Below are 26306 nucleotides of genomic sequence, written 5' to 3'. Positions count from 1 at the left end.
GTTTTCTTACTCATAAAATATATAGAATATAGTATTTACCATAAAATAAATTGTTGACAAGAAGTGTAAATAAATCGACTGATTATGATTATTCTTAATAATATAAAATAGTTTTAATGTAACTTATATGTAAATATACATTAAAAATTAATTATATATCCTACTGCTAGTCTCATGTTAAAGCTTACATCCAATTGGTAGATAATAGAAACAACTGATAATTATTACAGTTCATATTTATCAGAATATCTTGCATCTTAATCATTTTATTAAAAAATCTTAAAATGGTTTTCTCGGATTTTTTGCAAGTATTTATGTATTGAATGTCATTTTGTAACATAACTCTTAATATTTTTTTAATAATAGAATTGCTCTTGCTTCTCATATTTATATTTGAAAGTGGCAGTCTTAATAGATATTATTCTACAAATATACTTTGCAATGTAAAAAAAGAATTACTCAAAACTATCTAAAATTTTTGGGCCAATTTACCTAATTCCTAGGTGTCTACATTTTGTCCTTTTAAACGTACAATTTTGTCATTTCTTTCTATGAATGAGCATTAATTAGTAATCTTACAATGGAATAAATTTCGTTGTTAACATTTTAAATGCAATTTTGGAATAGGGATGTGAAAATAAAATCTATTCCAATAACTGTCAAATACAGGTGTCATGTTTTGAAAATTTTTGAAGAATTCAAAAGTATCATCTGTCCTTTAAAATAAATCAAGACTGCATCATAAACGAATCCATGTTATATTAACACATTCTATTGTGTCTCCAAAGACAGGTTCACTCTTCTCCATTTGTCATATTCCCGTTCTGTGAAAGAATTTAAAAGTTAGATGCAAATAATATGATTAAATATATCTTACTATTAATAAGTTAAGATCGTTTTAGGGCAGCAGCATAGCGTTTGATTTTAAACGTGACGGTTGTGGGTTCGATTCCCATTTGAGAAATGAATTATTTTTTTGTTCTGGTCATAAAGTGCGGCGATAAGTTTGTCACTCAATAAGCGATGTCTCAAAACTAATGTCACTCTGCCTATCCATTTACATGCGTGATACAGCGTGAAGCTAAAAATATTATAATATTTGTTGTATATGTTACAATTGGAGGTAGTTAGCACCCAGCTTGCGTGCTGGACTATAACACCAGTGCTTGACCCTCTACCTGTTTGCCTTCTCATAAAGTATGCAACAGTAATAAAATATGTCAATCTAAATTAATGTTCACGTTTCAACATCTTTTTGACAGCATTTATCTAGAATTGTAAAACTACTACTAATAATATATATTCTGAAAAATTTTAGTTACATTATATTTCAGATAAAGTACATAAAATAATACGTGACTCTAGTAACCACCACCGTTATTTGCTATATTATGTGTATTTAAATCATACTACAGAGCCTAGTCTACTACTATGAGGAAGAAGGAATTAAACAAAATCGCTGAAAATTAGGAAAGTATCGAGAAATTGCTTTTCATGTGATCATTCACTTGAAAAAAACTTATATAAATTTATATTTCTAGTTCAATTCATAAAAAAGTGTATTACTTACGCAATTTTAAATTTGTCAGCTTTAATAAGTTAACCTACGATTATACAATCATGAAATTTATACTGAACCGTCAGACGGACCAGTATGACTCCCACTTGGCCGGTGTTGTTTATTAACAAAGATAACAAACATTAACTAATACATCAGTATAATATATCCAGTTTGTAACTGGTTACAGCGGTTACCTCGTGCTGGGCGAGCTGATAGTGCCTCTTGTGCAGCGCAGCGAGGCGCAACCGCTCTGCCTCCAGCTCCGTCTCCAACTGTAGCGCGCGCATTTTGCTCTCGATCTCAAGGCGGCGCGTGGCCGTCAGGGACAGCGCCGATGTATCCAGCGCCTCTGCAAATGTGCACACATCTAGCTTACTGTAGCAAATACTGCGTGTGCGGTGTATAGTGGTGGTATATAAGTATGGAATCGTGTTTTCAATTTTTTAAATAAAAAACAAATAAAAAAAAAGTTATAGGTGTAAGGGTTACTAAAAATGTTAGAACATAAATTTTAATATATTTTTCAATAAATTTTCAAACAAAATTAATAAAAAATATATAATTCTATTCTGCTAAAATCACAATTCGTCTCTATCATAACTATTTATAATAAAAAATTAATGTAATTAAACAGTCGTTTTTTTTAATAACCCAATAAACAAACGCGATCAACTATTAAAACACACACTGTGACCACTAGCTATACAAACAATTACACCGCAATACAGCAAACAAAATGGTATCAACAATCACCATGGTCGCGGACGAGCGCGGAGGCGGCGCGCACGGCGGCCACGAGCGCGCCCGTGGCGCCAGTGACGCCGCGTGAGGCCGTGGTGAGGCGCGCGAGGCCAGACGAGGCGGGCGGCGCCTTGGCGCGCGAGGCCGCCACCAGCAGCGCGGTGCTACCTGCCACCTCGTGCGCCGCCACAGACACACCCTCCAGCCGTCCCGACGCCGCCACTGCTTCGTCGGCTGACGTTCTGTGGTGTGGTTATTTATATTATGATTGGTTTTGTTACCGGTATAAATAAAGAACATTTTCGGCCTAACATAAGATATTGATAAAATTAATTAACAAAACCAGACAGACCGAGGTTCCGTACAAAAATTGGAGGTCTCGATCTTTTTTTCGAAAATTTAAGCTTAGCTTAGCCTTTCATCTGATACTTCACTTCAACTAGCGGTTTTAATACCAAATTTTGCTCCCCTTTTAACTCAATATCAATAAGCGTTCCTGAGATAAAAGCTCTCGACCGACAGAGAGACACATAAAGAAACGGATAACAAAGCGATCTTATAAGGGTTCCTTTTTGACTTAAAGGTACGGAACCCTAAAAATGGTAAAAAAACACATTAATATTATTTTTTTACTTGCAAATTGTTCCACATATAAAGAGACCGTGCAGTGTTAAGATACTCCATTTCTAGCTTTCTGTGCAATTCTTGAAATATGGCTTAAATTTGTATAACTTCGCAAAACTCTCTATCTTATCAGAGCGGTAAAATGAAATAATTTATACCTAATTTAATCTTTCTCCCGTCGTTAAAGATCTTCTAAAAAATGGCTACTTAGCCGCATTTTATAAATAGTTTTTATTATGTGTTTTAGAATCATAAATAGTCATGTTTATTTAGTAAAATGTAATGTACAAATATAACATAAAAAAATAAATATCAAAATCAACTCACACCAACAACTTAGCAGCAAAGACCACCGATTTCGACGCAGATATAAGTCCATCTGACCACACGGGGTTTTTCCTATACAATTTCAAACGCGTTTTGGGGTCCCCGAGTTCAGTTTGTAAACGTCTACTGTCCTGAACTAGGACTTTAACTGCACCCATTAGTGTAGTACAAGCGTCCAGGATTTTCTCGTTTACTTCTAATTTAACACCTTTGTCGCCTGCTCTGCTTGCTGCTAGCATTTCCTGTATAGTAAGCATTTAATGTCATTTTAACGTAATTTAAGAAAATTAAAATTCATTCCCCCGAATGGAAATTGAACCAACAATCGTCGCGTTTACAGTGCCACGCTTGTATTCCTCACCTCAATCTGGCCAGCAGCATCTTCAATAGCTCTATCCATATCAGCTAATTCATCGTCCACCGCATTACCACCCTCGTGTTTATCAGCCGCTGTCGCAGTTGCCGACACTCGCTGTACTAGAGCACGTAGTGCGGCTAGGCCGGCTGTGTCGAGTGTACCGTGACCGACTTGCTCTAGACACTGCTTGCTAGATGTTAGCATTGTGCGACACTCGTCTTTTAGCTCTGTAATAATTTGTGTTTGTTAGATTGTCTGTATATGCGATATTACTAACGTATTTCTTTATAAGGATATAAAATTGAGTTACTTACAGAGTGAGTAAAGTGAAAACAAACAAAAGAAGGAAAATTAGAAGTATATAACTTACTATCACTGAGTTTAATATCAGTAGTTATATTAGAAAGCTCCGCAACATAAGCCGACAGCTGGGCGGCGTTGTGCGCCGCAGACAAAGCTGCCTTCGCGATCACCTCCTCGTGGCCTTCGATCTTAAACAAATTTACAATTACAATCATATATTAATAATATGTAATCTTTAATAGAATTGGAATAAATGTTAACGTTCATGGTACACTAACGCCCAATGTTAATAACCTATCCTAATCCAAAAATTGCTACCATAGATTGAAATAGACAGAGATGGAGGTAGGCATGCAGGTTAGTGATTGGATAGATATGTCGGACAGTACGAGATAGATGTTAACTGGAGATAGGAGATACATTATTAATATTGGGCGTTAGTGTTTGTTTTATTACAATCGGTTAGTAAATAAAAACGTTATTACGTTTTGAAGGAGATTGTTCGACAAAATTGCTATAAATAACTGTTTGTAAATAAATGTTTTATTGAATTAGCTGAAACTTTACTTTCCAATACAGGTAAAAATTATGCAGATTATTGAATTAATAATTATGTACTTCAAGCAGGCAAAACCGCGAGCAAGATGGTAGTAACATATAAGTTTCAGTACTTTATTTTCTACATAGTCCATTTGGTTTTGTATGAAACATGTTTTATACTATAAAAGTCAAAAGAAATGCATGTCGGAGGTAAAAAATATAAATAAATACCTGTGATTTCCTCGCAAGTTCTTCAAAGGCTTTAGCTGCTAACTCAGCAGCCGCGTCTTCAGTGTTTGTATTGTCAAATTTAACTATCGCCCCGTTGGTCATGTCCAAAGCAGATTCGGTAGCACAAGTAACCAACCTACTGGTTTCTGTTTGAAAGTACATAATATTGTTTTTTATTGTTTACTTTAAGTATGTGATCCTAACAATTTTATTTTACTATGAAATATTTAAATTTTATAAATATTTAAAGAAATTCATTTTTTAGGGACAATTAAACATAATAATATGAATTTAAATTCATTTGCTTGTCTTGTAAGTATTAATTACAAAATTTTAAAACTCGTACTTACATTAAACGTTAATACAACATTTTAAGTAGCAATTCATTTTCAGAATTACTTTCTATCAACTCTACAAACTTGAACATCAAAATAACATAAAATAATAATCATCAAGAAACATCAAAATACTTCGAGAAGCGCACTATCAAAATCGTACTAAAAATTATATATCTACAATATAGAAAAAAAAAGGAAAAAAATCAACAATTATGTACATTTCAAATCAAAACACACTTACGTTTCTTAATAACCGCGTTCGCCTCGTCCAATTGTATTTTGAGAGAGCCCATATCCGCTTCCAGTATAGTGTTTTGTTGCAACAAGTCCTGTAATTCACACTCAGCATTCAATCGCTCGTTTTCCGTGTGCTCTAATCTAGCCTCAAGCAACTATATCACCATCATAGAAATATACTTAACGTAACATAACGCCGGCGAAGAGGTCCAAAGCGTAAAATATATAGACCACATGAAGGTATCCGCATGCAGAGCAGTAGATGCAGAGCGTTGGAAATAAAAACATGCCATTAGATATCATGCTAGTTTGTACGTAAGTTAAGATCACAAGTTTATTCAGGTACGAAAAGCATCGACACTTAAGTGACAAAAGGTTTATTGAAATAAGAAATTATAGATGAAAGTTATAACATTTATAAGCGTATAGTATAAGAAACAAATATTTTTTAATAATTATCGCGATGTCAGCAATGTTCTTATAGTAAACCACCACCAGAACCCCGAGTTAGTCTAACCTGAGCCTCAGTATTTTTTTCAGATAATGCAACTTTAAGTTCATCTATTTCTTCAGCTTTACACTGGTCAAGGTCTGATATTTGAGCTTTTAAGTCCGCTATTATTGATTCAGAATCACGTAACTCCTTTTCCTTTTCTGTTACAATTTTTTTTATATCTTCTTCATTTTGTTGTATTCTTTCATGTAACGATTGTACTTGGACATCTCTATCAGCAGCTAACTGGGTACATTTGTCCATTAAATCAGCTATTTCTTGTTTTAAACTGTGTTCTATATCATTTTTCTCTTTGGTGGTGACCTCTACGTCATCATTTAATTTCATTTGTACAGTTCGTAATTCATCTACTGTATGCTCAAGATCCTACCAAAATATAGTTACTTTATAAATTTCACTAAAACATTAACAAATCATGTTACAGATAAATCCTAAGAAATTCTACTAAAACAAACCTGTTTATTTATAAGCAAAGTATCCCTTTCAGTGCATAATTCGTTTTTCAAGTCAGTAATTTCTTTAATATTTTGCTTAAGTTTTTCGGCTTCGAGATTGTTTGCTGATATCGTTGACTCATATGTAGTTATTAAAGCTTCATGTTGCTCTTCTAAACTTGTAAGTACATTTTGAGCGGTTTCCAAATTTTCTCTAGATTCTTGCAAATGCTCCGTCAAAATTTTAACGTTTTCTTTTAACTTTTCGAATTCCAATGTAAGAGATTTTAATTCATTTTCTTTTTCTGTGCATGTATTATTTAAATCTTGCAACATTTGTTCTTTCGAACATATAGCATTTTGCAACTCAGATATATTTGATGATAAGTCTTTGATTTCTTTTGTTTTATCATTAATTAATTTTTCATCGTTATTTTTGATACTTTCTATCTGATCTTGCAAGAGCATTAGGGTATCTAGAGCTTCTTTTAGCTCAGAATCTTTCTCACTCAAAACACTATCAAATTCTTGAGTTTTCAAAGAAAACTCCTCATTTAACTGGTTACATTTCGTTTCAAAATTGCTTTGCGCGTCCGTTAATTTCATTTGAAAAGATTCTAAATCAGCTTTCAAATTATTAGTATAATGGATTTGCTCCTAATAAAAATAAACCTTTTATCAATACTAAACATACAAATAAAATTAGTAAGGCAATACACAAATATAATCATAGTAAGCCCAATGTCATCAGATAAATAATTATTACTCACAGAACCATCTTTAAATGTATGTCTGAAGCTTCAAAAAATAAAATCGTTTACAAAATAGATTTTGTTAATCACATACCGCAGAGCATACACAATTAAATTATTCTATAATCAAAATGCTTTATTTACATCATCATGCATTACAATTTAACATTCAAGGCAAACAAAATAGAAAATTACTAACCTCTCTTTCCTGTTGATATTTCTGTTTAAGTTCTAACAATTCCTTTAGCGCTTCTTCCTTTTGTTCCAAAGCTTTCTTATACTCATCCCCACTTTTTTGCCTTAAAACTATCAATTCCTCCTTAGCTCTATTTAATTCTGAGTCCTTTTCATTTATTTCTTGTTTCAACCTGTCAATATTTTCTGTTGCTTCTTTCAATTCGTTGGCCATTACTGTTAGTTTTTCTTCTTGTTCCGTTGTTGCCGTTTTATGTTCAATTTCTAGGGCTTCCATTGAAGCTTTTAGCGCCTCTAGCTCAGCCTCTTTTTGCCTAGATTGTTCTAATTCAGTTCTAAGATTAGTCAGTTCTGTTTTGTAGGCTTCAACTTCTTCACTTGATGATGCACTTTGTTGAAGTAGTTCAACGTCTCTATACAAACAATTATATATTTTATTAACTAGCCAAAATGTCTAGTGCTCAAACATTTAAAAAATGTCAATTTAAAAAATTAAGTTTCAAATTAAATTTTATAAATAAAAATATTACAAAATCCTGTTAATTTTGTCCAATGAATGAAATTAATTGAATAAGTATAAAATATAAAGTATAAGAAGAAAGAAATATAAAGTATAAGAACAAATCTACAGACTGTTCTATAAAATAAATAAAGTTATAAAGTATAAAATAAAGTTTAATATTGTATATATATTGCAGATATTATTTTATGTATAACAATAACTATACATACTACGTTTACACTTTCAATGTGTATATTTCAATAAAAGTTTAAATATAATAAAAACATAAATAAAATAATACTTCATTCTGTCATTCAATTGCTGTTGAAGCATTGTCTTGGCGTTTTCGTGCTGTGCGGCCGCTGCTCGCAGATTAGCGGAGAGTTTGTCCACTTCCGCTTTCTGCATCAACAATTATTAGTGTTTATTATTTACTAGCTATTCCTGCGACTTTACTTGTGAAAGTAAATTGAAATAACTTTTTTATTTGTGAACTAATTGAAATTTATGGACTACTGTACTATTTCTTTGTGAAGCATACTGGTATAGATGTCTTAAATTACTTCGAAATTGTAGAAGGAAATATCTTAACATTATTTTTTCTCTCTACCAACATCGGTAAATGGTAGGTGTGAAGAAAAATTCTGTAGCAACTAGCAAAGTTTTAATGCCGCGGGATGTTAAAATGAACTTAATTCAAAATCTTACTAAAGAAGCTATACTTTTTTAACATGAAATATATCTCTCGAACCTGTCTAATTAAGGTAATGTGTTCTTCTCGTAGCTGTGTGTACGCTCCTTTTAATTTTTGGAATTTTTCGTCTAACACTTTAGCTCTCTCTTCAGTTTGGCTCAGTTTTCCTAGAATAAATGTAAGTTTTAAAATAAAAAATAACGTGAGGCCGTCGTGGAGCAGCGATAAATCGTCTGACTGGAAAAGGGTTGTAAGTTGGATTCCATCTTGGGAAATGAATTATTTTCATTTATTGTCACTTTAGTAACAAGATAGAGCGCGACGTAGAGTTTTTACCACTAATCACACAAAATTTCGAAAACTGGTCTAACTTAACATATTGTCTTGTTATACATCTACAGCAAAGGTTACTATATCCAGAAAAAAGCATGAAGGTAAATCATATCTTACTTTTGATTTCTGGTGTTTCAACTGACAAGATTTCGGCTTTTTGTTTCTCTTCTTCGAGTTCATACTGAAACAAGCAAAATTATAAGATTTGTTAGTTTTATTTGTAACTAATAATATATAGAACAAGTTCATTTAATGTATAGGTTAACACAAATTAATATTAAGCAGTATCATGGTGCAGTGGCACATTGTTTGACTGTAAATACGACGGACGGACGGTGGGTTCGATTTCCACTCGAAGGAAATAATTATTTTCATTTGGTCGTTCTGGTAACAGTACAAGGTGTGGTCACTCTGTACACAATGTGTCCGAAAATTGTGTTTTTGGTGGTTGATATACGATGATACAGCGTGAAGTGATTCCTCATTTCTTTACTTACCTTTGTGGCTTGCAACTGTGATTCCATTCTCATATAATTTTCTTGCATAGATCCTATCATTGTGTTCCGTTCTTGTGTTACATGCGACACTGTTGATCTGAGGAAAAGCGAAAAAAAATATTTCTCATTTTATATTATCGTTGTCATAAAAACGATATAATATAAAGAAAATATATATTTTTTAATAAGTATATACTTACATAAATATATACTATATTACTTTAAGCACATACCTCATCCTCTTCAACTCGTTCTGTAAGTGTTCAATGAGCCTGTCTCGCTCCAGAATGGGGTCGGGTATGGGGGAGGGCGTGGTGCGCGTGTCCATGTCCAGGTGATCCGGGGTAGTCGCCTATACGTGTAAAACGAGAATTTCATGTTTAGTATTTAATATATCTATATTACTATTACAATAATAATAAAGTACGGTCTACGAATCCTAAAACCAAACTGCGCAAGTATCTACGAGTACCTCAACTAACAGCTAATATTTTTCTTTCCTAGTGTGGAATGACACTTTATATATGTAAAAAATATTTTTAATATTAACACTTAAGTGGCAATCTGATCTGTGTCAAATTTAAATATAATAAATATGTTACATTCTTTTTAAAAAACCCGAATATTAGACATTAGGAGAACTCAACGCCGTATTTTATTTGCACTACGCTATGATGAATTATAATTATACTATACTAAAATAATAAAAATAAATTAAAACGCAATACCTGACTCATAGTGTCTGAAGTGTCGATCAACGAGCCCACTGCATCAGGCTCGTCGGGCGGCGGTTTCGGGATTGATACTACCGGCGTCACATATGTACCGAAATCACTCTGTAAAAGATATTAATTTTGTCATTAATAACACTTCAATTGTATATTTTTTGCAATTCTAAAAATTCAAATTAATAATTTTTGAATAAAATTTTCTGTTCAAATTTCAATAGGTTCTTAATGGTATGTAAACGGTATGCTTTGAAATAAGGTTGGTAGCGTTCCAATCGGTGTGTACTTTATTTACCTGCTAATCTAAATACAATAAAAAGAAATAATAAAAAATGTAATAACCCTCTAATGCTAAAACTAAATTTACATTAACAATAAAATATCAAATTTCTGGTGACACTTTCTTACTGGGCAGTATAAAGTCTGCAGAGTGTCTGTAATGTTTGTATAAGACACTAAATTCATAATTGTCACAATAAAAGATCAAAAAGATTTATTATGCAGAGACCCTGGAATTCGACATTCTTTCTAATTGCTTTTCTAGGAATAAACCTATAAGCGAAATTTCTAAGCGAAAGTATTAATTTGTTAAATTTTACCTGTAACAAGAAATTAGGTGGATCGGAGGGCAGTATGGGCAATGTGAGCAAGTTTCTGTAATACTGCAGACTGCTCGCATGCTTGTAGAATGAACTCAGCTGTTTGAACTGCACCCGAAACCTAAGTTAATTTGTAAGATTAGAAAATTCAATAACAAATGATAATCAAACTTTTCTTTACAATTTTTTTTAATGGTATACTAAGAAGTACAAATAAAAAATATATTTTCGCCAATATGAATTCTCTATTAATCTATGTAACCCAGTGTTAAGTCACGTCGTTCATAGAACAAAAACTTTTAATAACTGTTTTGCCGCCGTTGCAAGTGAAATCTATTTTAAATATAATCATTCGGCTATGTCGAAATTAAACCTATTACAATCACGTGCCCAGTGAGAGTGACCCATTGACCAATTGCGGCACGAAACAGACACCTAAGACTACTAAATAATATTTTAAGAAAAAGCATAATGTTTTGTATTTTAAAAATAGACATTAATCATTTTATTTAATAATCAAGGCATATAATAATCGAGGAAATAATAAATTATGATATTTTACTCATATTTATATAATTCTCATAAAATTTATTTACGCAGCTGAAGTTTAATGCCGATTCAATTAAGATTGAATATTGTTAATACTTTAGCGTTCACTGAAAGGTTTCCATGAGTACCTTCAATTATCCCCACCCTTGCCTACTATTACATCATACAATGTAGAAAATTTTATTATTTGAATAGTACTATATTTCCCCATAATATATTTTCATTTATGCAACAGAAATAAAAATCTTTAAATATGCGACATTATATTTTTATTTCATCTATAGTTAGTAGAATAGTAGTTCCCAATATACTTTTTAATTAATTCCCGATCAGGGATCGAACCCAAAACCATCACATTTACAGACAGACGCTTTCCCACTGTATCAGTCAGTTACTTGACTGTACTAACATTATAAAGCTGAATAGCGCGTTCATGTAAACGAATGAACGCGCTAATCCCAGGAACTAGTGGTTCCAATTAAAAAATCAATTTCGTTTTGGATAGTTCATTTATTAAAGAAAGTTATACGTATGAAGTGTAAATAACATCACGTTGAACATCATGATGTAACTCGTTACACCTGCGGTCATTAAGTATCTTACACAACTTTTAATCAGACCAGACGTAGCGCAGGGGCACAAGCGTGCGACTGAAAATACGACAGGTTATGGATTCAATTCCCATTCGAAACAATGAAATATTTAATATTTTCATTTCCTCTTAATTGTATCTTATTTCCTTCCATATAATGACAGTGTTAGTCTCCCTCACCTCTCCCTATGCCCCGCCAGCACGTCTGGCGGCAGGGCGGCGTGCAATCGGAACAGCAGGCGCACGTTGCAATCGTATATCTGCGACGCGTCCTGCGCGCACGGTATGAGCGCCGCCAGCCGACACTGCCCGCTCGCTGTCATCGAGTTGGCGCGAGCGTTGCCCAAACTATCAAACACTGGAAATATTTTATATATTATTACCTCATATTTAAAATACTAACTGTAACCGTAATAAAGAGTGACGAAATGCGCCATTGATAGTCTTAACAGAGTGGTGAAATATAAATAATTAATTTCGCTAGTGCCAGTGGGAAATAACAACGGTGTCTAATCTATTTTCTTTTCAATTTACCTATGCCTAATATAGTCAGGCAGAGAGAACACAATGTTAAGACATTTCGTTCTTGATCTAAACACATTATTTAGGTTGAATAACCCGTAATTACTGGCACGAGGCCCTTAAAACGTATATGCAAATTTATTAATTTACATTTACTTTAAGGCTACACACGCGCACTGACCACGCGTCAAAAGATTACATATGTAATCCTTTTGTACAGTTATCATACAAATCGATAGTTCCTATTTTTAGTTTTTATCGCTCTTTTAAACTACTAAAAAGCGATGTTGTTTTTTTCAAAAACCGAAAACTATCCTTGTAGTAGTTCAGCAATTAAAAATACTTCAAATTTTCACTTTCGATACTTTACCTAGGGACCTTCGAAATAATCTTACAAAATTCATATAAAAGAATCAATTATTACCTGCTGCTTGTAAACTTAGTATATCATCCATATAGTCAAACAATTCCACGCACAATTGGAAACTGAAAAAAAATTGAATTCAATCAAAAATTATAAAGATTTACGAAGAAAATCTGTACTAATCTTACAAATTTAATGAGTTTATTTTATATAATATTTATTTAGTTAATTTCAATAACTAATTATATAGTTTTTTTTGGAAGGCATTGAATTCTGAACGCATTGTGTATTGCGACATTAGAGTGAAAAAAATAAAATATTTAATATTTCATTTCCTCGAGTGAAAATCGAACCCACAACCTGACGCGTATACAATCACACGCTTGCCCGTGCCCGTGCACCATAACTGGCCGCAAAGACTATATTGCATCACATTTTTCATTTTGATGTACCAACTGTACCTCGGGCCCTTAGAATGTGTCGTGTGTGTCAAAAGAAATTCTGTCTCCCAAACAATTATGTTTTTTTTTTTCAAATAAATTTAAAATCAGCTTTACGCTGTATCCCGCACACAGTAGGGTAGGCAGAGAAAACCTAGTGTAAAGGCACTCCGTGACCCACTTTCTGCCGAATTTTTCGAGGCCGCCGAGCTTTTTGCCTTGATACCACCACACCATATCAGTATAAAATATACTCACTAATTATTAACGTCGTTCTCAGCTATGTTGTCCAACTCGTCAGCCGTCAGTTGCATGTTGCCGGGTATTCGAGGATTTCTCGCGTGAAACGTTAATTTCGTTACCAATAAGTTGCAGTATAAGTGGATTAGGCGTCCATAGCCTTCACGAAGGTGCACCTACGGCGAGAAAATTAACATTAACAGGTCAATTGTGAACTAATCGAGATCAAATTAACTAGACTTTATAGGCTTCTCTATGTAAAACCTATGAAAATATCTATAAAAAGATAATGTGGTTAAAACAATTCTAAGCCGTTTACTGCTCTCGTATCGGAGTGTTTATTTGGTAGGAAAATATTATTTACTTTCTAATAATATTTAATATTTTTAAAATGAACCTGAAAAATTCTGATCTGAAAACGTATTTAAATCCAAAAACAATTTTGTACCCATAATTTGCCAAGTTCCTTGATCATGCCGATATGCCGCTGCGAGTCATCGAGGCACGCCGCGTGACCTTCGCGGAGCAGCTTGTGCGTCACGTTGCAGAACTTCCATGCCACGATCCTGTCATCTTGTAACGGCTGACGGATGGCCACCATCTGATGGAAGATAGGCTTAAATTAACCTTAAAATTTAAAGAAATACATAAACATATACATATAGCTAAGTAAAATTAAGACATCGTGACGCAGTGGGAGAGCGTGACTCTAAATGCAGTGATGGACTCGATTCTTATTCGGAAAAATGATTTATATTTAAATTGTTTGTATGCATGGTAATGACAAAAGCATTGAGTCTCACCACTACCCACTCGATGTCTCGAACCAGGGCTAAATGTGAATAACGAAATGTTTTGACACTAAGAGATCTTTCTCCCTAGCCTACTTTAGGTACAAGTAAGTATGAAATTTCACAGTTTTTTTTTCATCATATTCAATATTATAAGTATTAATTTTTAGCATCCCCAAAGTCCCTAAGACTTTAAAAACTAAAATGCTTAAAAATTTATTATTTTATATTAATATTAGCTTTTATATTAATTCTTTGTCATAAAATTATAGTGAAATAATGTTTATAATTTCGGATTACCCAATACGTGATCGCACTCTGCTCCCGGAAAGTCCCAATGATGGTGCTTCGTACATGTTTCTCTTTGACTGGTGTTTCGACCGCGTTTATGGCCTTTTGAATTGCTAATGTCTGCAAATAATGGAAATATAAATAAATGAAGCAAATAATGTTGTACGGAAATATTTTTATTTATTAAACTAACACCCATGCCCGAATTTGAAACTCACAAAAAAAATGCCTTGTAAATATGCAAAAAAACCTAGCGAACATTTAAATATATTATCTGGTAATCCTATTTAAAAATATTAATCGTCTTGGTAGTAAAAAGAGAAAAATATAAGCAATAACCGTTTTCCAAAATGGCTATCAGACAAACAACATTCTCAAATTCAAGTTCAATACATTCACGTTAGATTTATTTTAGAACGTGACACATCTCCTGCGTGTACCGCGTGTACTTGAAAAGAGAAATAAGGGGAAGATATTAAATCTAAAACGGGATAAACCTAAACACGTCCATGAATCAAGCATGTTCGAATGGAAACCAAAATATAAAACGTATGTTTTCGCCGCGTTGAGCGCGCTCTGTATTTTTGGAGCAAGATAATGTGTTTGTAAACAGAATCGTTGTTCATTGACCTGAAGTTGTAGCGTAGTACTAACAACGAAAGTAAAAAAAGTATGATATAGTCCAGTAATGAAGTAATTAGTATAATTATATAAAAAGCTATTTATACAACATTTTTTCAACACCAGTGTTAATTACAATCATTATTGATTAATAACATTTACATAATATAGGTACGTATTATAAAATGCACGTCAACTAGGGTATTATATGGTAGTATAATGCATTAATATTATAGAAAATAAACAATAATATAATTATATTTTATATCAAGACTTAATAATTTCACATTATTCACTCAGGAAGCAAATAATAAAAACTAAGAACGATCCTAAAATCATACCTACAGCTACTTCCTACCCTACCTACCTACCACGACTCATTGACCGTCCTACTGTAAACACGTTAAATTTCTTGTTTACTAACGCCCAGCTTTGATTTTTCTTTTAGCAGCACTATAGTATATTGAAAATATTTTAAATAAAATTTAAATATTGATTTTTAAATACTGATTTTCTGCACCTACATTTAACATACATTTTTACATAATGTGAGTAATTAAAATGCTGATGTGTTTCTGAGAATATTCCTTCTACTTAATTTCCTAACACTGCTCTCGACGTAACTCATCACTCATCAGCCACGTAATTTCAAAGGAATTACAATTTTAATTGTTTATTGTTGTTTTTTTATATTTCTGAGATGTGTTGTTCTTATCTTACTAAGCATATATAATTCAATGCAGTTTTGATCGAATTTTATTAATATTCATAATTATAACGCTAGAATAAATGACTGGACAATGACGTCAAAGTTCACGTGTTTATTATGTACGTTGTTAGTTGTCATGATTAAGCTGCCCCAGTGACATAATTTGTTGTTAAGTTAAACACGCTAATAGTAACCTAAACGTAGTAACCTTGTTCTACTTTTTTAATGAACAGTTAAATAAATAATAGTTATAATAAAAAAAATAAAAATATGCCATTAAATTATTTCTTATGTATAGAATAATTATGGTTAACGAGAACGCCTGTTATGCACTGACGCATATCTGCATCCACTGGAGTGCAAGTGATTTGTGCAAAGAGTAATTTATTAAACAGATCGTTTATAAACAGACGATATCAAGCAGAACTTAAATCCTTCCATAAATTTTTTCACTCTCTTTGTGACTAAAAGATGGATGCTGAATATTATTTGTACATATAAATCACTAAAGCTCTTCAGCATTTCATTTTGTTCCGTAGGAAAACTTCTAAAATTCATTATTACAACTCACATATTAATAGTGTAAATTATATTAATTAACCTCTCACTCGCCATGTGGAAAAGACCCCCGACCATAAAAAAACCTACTTGAGCACCTACATTCGTCTCTTAAATATTGGATCATAAAAAAATTTAAATTGTATATGTAGAACTAATTATAACCATACGCGATATAATCATGCATTACTTTGAATTTATTAAAATGCACGCCGTAAAAAATGTTATTTGTAAGTCGAAGCAAAATTATATCATCGATAAATAAATAGTAAGTACATTATATTCTTAAGGAAATATATCATTCTATATCTATTCATATAATAGATATTATAACTGACCGCTGACTGTAGATAGATGATATATGAGCAAAATATATTATTGAAGGCATTTATCAATTGCATGGAGTCCAAAGCCATGATTTAAAACAATATCTGTTAATAATTTCTGTATGTCTGTTTGCCTATGCGTTTGTGCACGCTAATCTCAGAAACGGCTCAACCAATTTACATGTAATTTACACTACTATAATTTGCTAAACTTCCCTCAACACTTAATGTTTGTTTTAAAAATAAAGCATTTTGTCAACAAAATAGCTACATTTTTTTGTTGAAATTCACCTGAAACATGAATTTTCAATTTATAGATAGATATTGTCATTAAAATGATAATGGACATGAAAGTAATACGAAGCGGTTCGCTAGTTATAATAAATGATGAAAAGTGGAAATAGTCATTATTTGTGAACTTACCAGCTGATGGAACCGTTTATCTGCAGGATTGGCCATAGCAAGGTGTTAGTGCGACACGAGCTCAGCATGCATTAGTAAGTGGTGTGCCGGGCTGAAATGAGACGTGGCAGGCAAAGTTAGAGTATGAGGGGAAGTAGCGAGAAATAAAAATTTGCAGACCAAGTTAATATGTTATGGGAATTTTTAGAAAGCATTTACTGAATCCTGTTTTCCTGTTAAAAGGAAACATATAAAAGTGAATTACATGCATATTATACAGCTGAATTATAATTGTTTTATTTAAAAGTTATGATAAAAAGTGAATGTACATATGTGATTTAAATATGAAAATGAATGAGTAAAAGAATATTAAAATATTTTGTTTAGGCTGTGTATTCATACATGAGAAAATGTTACCTGTAACAAAAAAAAGAGTAATTAAAATTTAACAAAGAAATTCTATTAAAACTATTAATAAATTATGAATTATTCTAGTAATTATGTAATGAATGCTAATCTGCGAACATAAGAATAATTAATTCAGTAGGCAAACGCTTACGGACGTACGGTTTCATGAACATCTATTTTAGTTTAAGTACAATGAACACAATAATTATAATACCAATACGTTAGTAGGTTACACTGTTATGTAAATAACGGTTGCTTATCTTATATTACTGTTTTATTAATGTTACACATGTTAAATAATCATTATATATTTTTTTAGCTTCACACTGTAAGAAACTCCATTTGCCTCCATTTTTCGAATTCTGGAGGCACAGTGTGTTGAAAAGCGAAGTTCAACACCGCGCTTTGCCTCGATACCAGAGCGAAGAAATGAATATTATTAATATTAAATATTTCATTTCCTCGAGAGGGAATCGAACCTGTCCTGTTTAATTGTAACAAATTTATAATTTAATATAAAATATGTAGTCAATATACTTAATGTTTTACTATCGACATACTCTGTTAAAACGAATGGTGTAGATTGCGCATAATTTAGGCACCTGTTTAGTTTATTCCTAGATCACTTTGACGAGAAAAAGGAATTATCTTTGATAATCTCCACCCGAATTGTAAGCCGAGAGGACATTAGTAGGTACTATTTATACAGGCTGCTGCATTGCAACAGAAAAATTTAAAAATATTTTATGAACCAAAATTAATATAAAGGTAAAGATACTATGTCATATGAAATTAACAAAATGATATGTAAAATGATACTGTCACAAAAATAACAGCCGGCGAACACAGAATTGATATGAGCCAGTAAATCCGGAAACGGTAAATAACGATCTCATCCGTAGGCCGAGACCATAAATGTACGTTATACGAGTATGTAGGTACATATTACATACCTTGCTTTCATATAATATATGTACGTATCTATACTAATATAATAAAGCGGAAGAGTTTGTTTGTTTGTTTGTTTGTTTGTTTGTTTGAACGCTAAGATCTCTGGATATACTGGTCCGATTTTCATTGTTTTTGTTTTGTATGAAAGCTGCATTCTTCAGAAGTGCTATAGGCTATATAACATTACATTACACATATATACTAATATATTTTAAAGTACTTTCTAATTTGACATGCAATTTATTCTGCCATGTTAAAAACAACCGTCGCGTCGCTACGCAACCGTTACCGCGACATTTTGATATTCATCCTTATGAAAATAAATATAATAGTCACTATTAACATTTTATCTAGATTGAAATTATAGTTTACTGTAAAGCATTCTAATAAATAGTTAAGGAGATGTCACTGATTCCAAATGACCTAGCTTACGGGCGCCATAGTATGACCGACGCGAACGGGCAGATGACATTGACGGTTTTATATATTTTCATACATTTTCGAACTATTGTAAATGTTTATGTAATTATTTGCTGTTTATAATTAATTTAAGCTACACTTTGGTTCTCTTCTTATTTTATTTGATATTGCCCGCTAAAATTATCCTACTTAATAGAGAGAAATGTTTAATTATTTCGTAGAGTCGATATCTATGTACGCACGCACGGAAAACTTTAGGTACTTTTTCTAATATTAAGAATTCCTATCCTTTAGTCACTTTTAATCCTTTTGTTGGTTCATTTCAATAACTCAGATAATTTTTTCTAATAATATGTCTCTACTTATTATTCTTTTTGATTATTAAAGCTTACATTTTCTTACTAATTCTATTGAAAATTGAAAATAATTTCATGAATATATTTAATAAATATTCTTATAGTTGAAGCAGGCGTAGCCGCGTCCGGGTCCACTAGTACTAAAATATAATTCGTAGTTCGTACAATTTGAAATTATCTTCATTTTTAACTCTAATTTAAAATAGCCTTAAATTAACATATTTGTATAAAAAACAACTACGGTGTTGATTTCCTCCACTTGAAAAGCCATCTAGTTTTTAGTACAAATAAATAGAAGTTATTTCATAAATATATGTATATTTTCCACGTTGTTTCTAGATTTAAATGTATCAAGCGAAAAATCGATTCGGTATATCATTTGATTAATTAAAAACTTCTGCGAAAATCATTGTAAAAAAAAAATTCTTTTAAATACATTTATATTCTAACAGTCACCAGAATTTACCTATATACATATATATACAAATCAGAAACCCAAACGCAGCTTCACCGCTTATAGCTGTTGTTATATTATAGCCAACTATATGTTATTCTAATGTATAAGCTATATCACTAAAAAGTTTCACCTAAATTCGTTCAGTAGTTTTTGCATGAAAGTGAAACAGTCAAACATACATCCTTACAAACTTCCACATTTTATAATATTAGTAAGATTATAATTTATACTACATTTTTAAATGTGTCAATTGCTTATTATCATTTCTATAGTGCGTTTAGTTGTAATCTTTTTTCCATTGAGCCATTGTGTTTTAAAGATATTGTCTTACTAATGATTTCTTCATTTCCCATAGCACGTAACTTTTAATTTAAAAACACATTGTTTCTTACTATATTACCTGCTATTGTTTTTGTCCATACAAAAGTAAAGGAAAAGTAAAGAGTTGCTAATATTAGCAATCAGCTTAAGTTTTTAGTGATGTCTATAAAAATTAAGTTACTACTAAAATATAGCATGCATTTTTCTTGTCTTTTCTAACATAGGCATATTAACTAGAAAAACTTTTAATAGAAGATTGAATTTCAATCCTGCATATAGCAGGAAAGGCAGAGGAAACATAGTGTTAAGACACTGTGTAATTAAATAAGTAACTTATGTACCTACTTACAACGACAATGCTTTAAATATTATTTAAATCTATTGTAGCTAATACAAAATATTCAATAAATAAAGGCATAAAAAGAGTCTATCATAATAAAGTTGACGTGCAAAAAGTGGCCACTTCACGCACTGATTGTTCTCATGTTATCGATGTTACGTACCAGTTGCCTGTAGCTGCCTGCAGGTTGTAATATAAAATAAATAAAAAAATCATAAGCTTCACACTGTATCCCGCACACAGCAGGGTAGGCAGAGGAAACCTTTGTGTTAAGGCATTGCGTGTTGAATGGCGGAACTCAACGCCGCGCTTTAACTTAACACCAGAGCAAAGAAAATGGAAATATACATTTAATTAAATATTTCATTTCCTCGACTGGGAATCGAACTCACAACCAATCGCGGTTATACTCACACTTTGTGCCTCTGCACCACGACTGGCTGTAATATAAAGTTACTATAAAATATGAGAAACAAGAAAGCAATGCCACGACAAATTATGCGTAACGCCGATAACGGAACATGTTACGTTTTTTCGTCGACTGATAACGCTATAACTTTATCTATTTTATTATAGATTTTTTTTACAATATTAACAAGATTTCACTTCTAAAAACAATGCCGCATATATAGATTAATCGTATATTATACCTTTTATCTATGATATTATAAGCAAATAGGTATTAACGTAGCGAATTTTTTTATGTTTTCTACAAAGTACTTTTCTTTTTTAAGTGTGGAATAACACTTTGAAAATGTAAAAAAATAAAGCACCTTTTATCTTTTAGCTCAAGAAACTCACAGAATCTGAATAATGTATCAGTTCAAGCGTTGTGCTCTAGTTCTAGCAGAGCATGCACGGGACGCGCTGCGATCGCGGAAGAGGACGTACACGGTGATTGCCCTCGGGCTATTTCCTATGTTTGCCAGCGGGACAGCAAGTAATATGAAAAATATCTAAAGTCGTATTTTAATAGTATAAAAAAAATAATCGGGATCTCACAATTTGGACGAAATATAGAGAAAGAAAGTGATTTTTTATAGATTTTCCTCTGACCGGACCTGCATTGTGCGGGAGACGCATAACAAAAAAAATTGGTTATTTACAATTAGAGCTATGTAAAGACTAAGCGATTTTTTTCTTTTTTAGTTACTAGTAATTCTTTCAGCAGGTATATAAAAAATATTGTACAGAACATTGTTACTACGTTACTAAATGGGAACGGAGTGTCTTAGCACTTGGTTCTCTCTGAATGCCCTGCTAAGTGCGGGATACAGCGTGAAGCTGATTTCATTTTTTAAAATTAAATGCAATATGCTTTACGTTACAATTACAAAAATAAAGCAAACGGAAAGGCGATGGAAAGTCGATGTTAGTTGGAAACTTGGACGAGAAAACTACGTACCTACTTACATAGTGCTAGTAACAAATGACCAGTAATAGTTAAGTATATACTTTCTTTTAACCGTGGGAATACTACACTACGACCAAGGTCGGAAACCTTACGCGAATGATGTTAAACCATTTTACTAAATTGGGTTCAATCTCGGTCTAACATAGAATAATAGGTGTTCTTTAAAATGTATATTCTTCATCTTTCTTTCATCAGGAATTGTCCCGCATAGTCAGGAAGACCATACTCCGTTGTTCTCTTTTCACCTGAACTCAAGACATTGCGTGTTGAGCAAAGAAATTTAAAATTATTTATTCCCTCGAGGGGATCGAACCTACAAACACGTTTTCCCTATTTCATTATATATTGCACATATTCATTATTTGCTTGTAATATATTAATACTAAGTTATTAATAATATTTTTTTAAATATCTATATCAACATTACAAATAACAAACAATATTTAGTTTTCTTAGTAGAAACATTATGATAATATTATTTTTGAAAAAGATAACTTTTAAACATATATTATATTTCTTTTTCTTATCAGTTACTATCTTAGCAATTTCCTGCTTTACTTATAGTTATTAGTATGCATTAGTCACATAGGAAGAGCCTAGAAAAAATCTGTATCTGTAATGTATTGTCTTGGTAAGTAGTTCACTGAATTTTATATTTTTATTATTTATTTATAATTCCTATTACTTTTGAGAAGGTGATATATGAGCAGAAACTTCACCTTATAATTACCTGACTCTCTCCCACTACTAAATATAACTTACAAGCGCCAAATGGTATGCTCATATTTTATTTCATCTAATATCTTCCGTTTCGTGGTTATAAAGAGGATCTAGCAATAGGACACTCCGTTCTCTTATCGCTCGTTTAGACAAAATAAAAAAAAATTAATAAATATAAACATCCTCCCGATTAAAGTAAGTTATATCATTAGACCGTATATGATAAAAAATATTATAATTACATATATATAGTAGTATATAATAGTAAACAATCAAGTAGATGAATACCTAAACGAACTTACATAAGAATCATTTATCACAGTGACTCACGCGCAGGTGAGATCCGGAGTATAGCAGGCGTTTAGATTATAACGTTTTAATATAAAATGTATTTTAATTGTAATTTAGATAACTGATATCCTTGATTATATGCTTGTCATATATTTTTGATGCGTTACTATAATTTTATTTTTTATTTTAATATTTTTTTTATCAGCTTCATGCTATATCCCGCACACAACAGACATTTTCCGCTGTACTCTGTAAGCATTACTTACGTGTTAAGTGGCGCAGTCACACACTTGCTTAGGCTTTTAGTTTAATATAAATTTTGGTTTATGTTAAACAAAAGAGGGCATTGTTCTTATTTATTTACAAAATAGAATTGAGTAGATAATTATTCTATACTATTGACAACAATTGAATTTAACGTCATCGTTTAGTACATTAGTAATGTAAAGGCCAAGAGGTCGTACGTCACACTATTCGCGACGAGGCCACCTATGTTCAATAGTCACAGCGTTTAGTAAGCTGCTGTTCATTAATTTCAATTCGTTTTATTTCCCGATATAAGCTTTCAATAGGCCGATTCATTTTGAAAGTTTTAATTGAATCAATTGCAATATTTGAGAATGAACTGATGAGCATCGTGGTTAACCGGAAATATCTTATGACCACAACGAAATCAATATGAATTTTACACAATTTACAGCTTTACGCTTTTCCCCGCATAGAAGGAGTAGGTGGAGGGAACCTAGGAACCTAGTATAAAGACATTCTGTTCCCATAATATAGTCAGACTGAGCTAAGGCGAATATCATAACTGTACAATAAATTAATTGAACACGAACAAATATAAAGTAGTGGGCGGAAGATAACAATCATTTAGTTTGAAGTGAACAGATTCGGAAACAAGAAATATAATTTTCAATAACACTTTTTAAAATATATATTTAAATATTCTTTAAAAGTATACCTAAGTATATTTAGTTTTTTTTAAATATAGCTTACATTAATTACTTTTCAAGTATTAAAATAACTCGCATTGCACGGAATACGAACACGGTTGACGGTCATCAACCTAAGTCCTAACTCATTTCGCAGTTCGTTAAGTTTTTATCTCATAAAGCCATTACAGACTTACCAATTTTGCAATCCAAACAAATTTGTGTATAAAACGAACACAAAAAAACTACTTATAATATCACTTATTTACTGTGGTGTATCGGAAAAACTGAAACTGGTAGAATCCAATAGATACGTTATCAAGTGCGTCAAGTTTTCATAACAACGTCTATAATCTAATGAACGATAACACCATATTATCTATATTTAAAACTTCACAACTCCGCAAATATACTAGTTTGTTATGTATGACTAATTATATTATATTTACATTTAGTGGCCAATAATACAGTAATGCCATTTTTTTTCTTCTGCTTCTCTCGTATCAGCAAAGTGCAGTTTTACATTTTCAAGTATTTTTAATTACATTTTGCTATTTGTGTAAGCAGATGGTGGAATTCATAATATTTTTAAATACAAACATTCCATTGCATAGAAAATGAATGTATAAGCATCCTGTTTACAATGAGACACTTCAGCTGCACCATAATATAAACCATTATAGATTGATGGCACTGGCATCATAAAATTTAATTTAAAGTTTATATTAAAATTCAGTACAAGGAAAATAAAATAACATATGCTGCAGAGAGACATTTGCTTAAACTAATACAAAAACAGAATGTGGTCAAGAGCATTACAATTTGCATACAAATGTACAAGGAATTTAATAAAAGGTTTCAGAATGCTTTATCCTTCATATAACAGGATAGACAGAGACAGTAAAGAGTCAAGACATTACAGAATGGAGATCAAACCCACAATATTTCTTTACAGCCGGATTAGTATATACAAATAATAATAATAATATATATTTTTTTATTATTGATCATAGTCAGTGGAGATTGCTTCAGTGTATTTAATACATAGAAGACAATGACAATTGTGCCGAAGCACAATTATGTTGCTCGGCATTAAGTGTTACTTTTCTTAGAAGCAATATAAAGTGAGGCTGTTGTAGCCCAGTGGGACAACATCGGATTATTGGAATAAAATAAAACTTTATTTATAAGCTTAGCTTAAATTACTTTCAAATCATTGTAATATTTTTTGTATATAAATTATATTATTGTATTAAAATTCTATAGGGCTATGCAATAAAAGATTAATTATCTGTTTACACATGCTGTGGCATGCATACTATTGTTTGTATGCATAGGTGGGAAGCTTTATGACATAATACACTATTGGGATATTCACATAACTGATACTTGTAACACCTGATGACATTCTTGTAGTTATATTGCTTTGCAAAACTTATTTCAATGGAACTTGTTCCAATGGAATTTACTCCATATAGAAGTAAATTATTTATATTATTTTAAAAAAATAATATATATATTTCTCTGTAACTGCCTTTCCCTTAAATTGTTATTTAAAGGTTAATAAATTATCTTCTAAAAATCCAAGTTTACTTATAATCTTAGAATACTTTATTAAATAATGAAGCTAGTCATAATTAGCATGTTTACCTGTCAATATAGATATTCCATAGATTTAATAAAAATATTTATTTGTATGTTTTTTTTAATATGATGCTTCTTATTTACAATTTTTTTAGTATTTTTATCAAGCCTATTTAAATTACTAATAATAAGGAAAACAACTAACATCTTAACCGTTAACATAAATGAATTATACTTATTTATCTACCCACCTGAAATTTTTCAAACTGTTCACGTTCAGCGTCGATACTATTTTTTTTCACTTGAAACACTCTTGGTAACGATAATGACGCCATAGGAATTGCACATGCAAAAGGATATCTACGAAATAGGATTAAGGACCGTGGATTTAGGCCGGATTGCGTTACAGATGTTGTTTATTCAAAATCTTATAATAACAAACATTTATCTTTTTATTACAAAAATCTACTAATCAATAATAACAACGCCAAAATAGAAAAATACTTTTACAACCATACGACGGTATAATTAATGTAATTTGTAATAGTATTACATTCACACATCACTCAACACTTGAGACGTTAAATATCAATGAATATAGAGTGAAACTAAAAATGAATGAAGTGAGAAAACGTCAAGTTCATTTTTGACATACGAAGTAGGGATGTAGTATATTCGACTGTAAAAGCAAAATATCGATAGAAGAAAGCCATTTTGTATATTAAAAAAGTAATTGATAGGTAATTAACACTCTCCGTTCCCCATTTTCCGAATTCTGGTTTCATTGCGTGTTGAATGGCGAAACTTAACACCGCGCTTTACCTCGGACCAGAGCGAAGAAATGAAAATATACATTTAAATAAATGTTTATTTCCTCGAGGTGGATCAAAACCACAACCAGTCGCGATTACAGTCACACTTTGTGCCCCTACGCCACAACTAACTTCAAGTGGCCTTAAAGTTTAAATAAGTCTGTTAGATTATTTTTTCAAAAAGTGCCTACCAATTGCCATAAAATTAGAAGTAGAGACGAGGAGGAGACGAGGAAGTCTAGGGTATATTTCTACATCAGACCCAATAAAAAGAAAATATCTGCAGTATGGAAATAATTGCTCAAGTTCGAATTTAATTTAATTTGAGAACTAATTTTTCCGAAGAACTACTATTAATTTATTTAATATGAAGGATTATTATAT

The 26306-nt window shown here is 31.7% G+C and overlaps 1 protein-coding gene across 7 annotated transcripts; it reads right to left on the bottom strand.

Moving 5' to 3' along the window:
• Positions 1-372: 372 nt before the first annotated feature.
• Hip1 (Huntingtin interacting protein 1) lies at positions 373-25723 on the bottom strand. Of its 7 annotated transcripts, XM_085194442.1 has the most exons (26): positions 23724-23839; positions 17316-17330; positions 16935-17025; positions 14307-14417; positions 13664-13816; positions 13234-13391; positions 12596-12657; positions 11830-12007; positions 10509-10629; positions 9910-10017; positions 9415-9533; positions 9182-9278; positions 8802-8865; positions 8409-8518; positions 7959-8059; positions 7160-7568; positions 6230-6865; positions 5778-6140; positions 5265-5415; positions 4686-4831; positions 3982-4102; positions 3615-3838; positions 3254-3495; positions 2315-2544; positions 1756-1910; positions 373-824 (listed from the first exon to the last, which is right to left on the bottom strand). In XM_085194442.1, the coding sequence occupies exons 3-26, from the start codon at positions 16968-16970 to the stop codon at positions 795-797; spliced, it is 4125 nt and encodes a 1374-aa protein (XP_085050568.1). In that variant the 5' UTR covers positions 16971-17025; positions 17316-17330; positions 23724-23839; the 3' UTR covers positions 373-794. The 7 variants fall into 7 exon arrangements, with proteins under 7 accessions (XP_085050568.1, XP_085050566.1, XP_085050567.1 ...); XM_085194440.1 differs by lacking the exons at positions 17316-17330; positions 23724-23839 and adding an exon at positions 25362-25723; XM_085194441.1 differs by lacking the exon at positions 17316-17330 and having other exon boundaries at positions 23724-23880.
• Positions 25724-26306: the final 583 nt, after the last annotated feature.

This window comes from Heliconius melpomene, chromosome 12, assembly GCF_056956725.1.
Source record: "Heliconius melpomene rosina isolate 202511_hmr_F chromosome 12, ASM5695672v1, whole genome shotgun sequence".
Taxonomy (NCBI): domain Eukaryota; kingdom Metazoa; phylum Arthropoda; class Insecta; order Lepidoptera; family Nymphalidae; genus Heliconius; species Heliconius melpomene.
This window is presented reverse-complemented; position numbering and strand designations above follow the sequence as displayed.

Coding starts and splice junctions, on each gene's coding strand:
- Hip1 (XM_085194439.1), bottom strand. CDS start 25,445: ATGGCGTCATTATCGTTACCAAGAGTGTTTCAAGTGAAAAAAAATAGT. Junction 13,392..13,663: donor AGGAACTTGGCAAATTATGG/GTACAAAATTGT, acceptor TTCTCGCCGTAG/GTGCACCTTCGTGAAGGCTA. Junction 6,141..6,229: donor CTTTGCTTATAAATAAACAG/GTTTGTTTTAGT, acceptor ATATTTTGGTAG/GATCTTGAGCATACAGTAGA.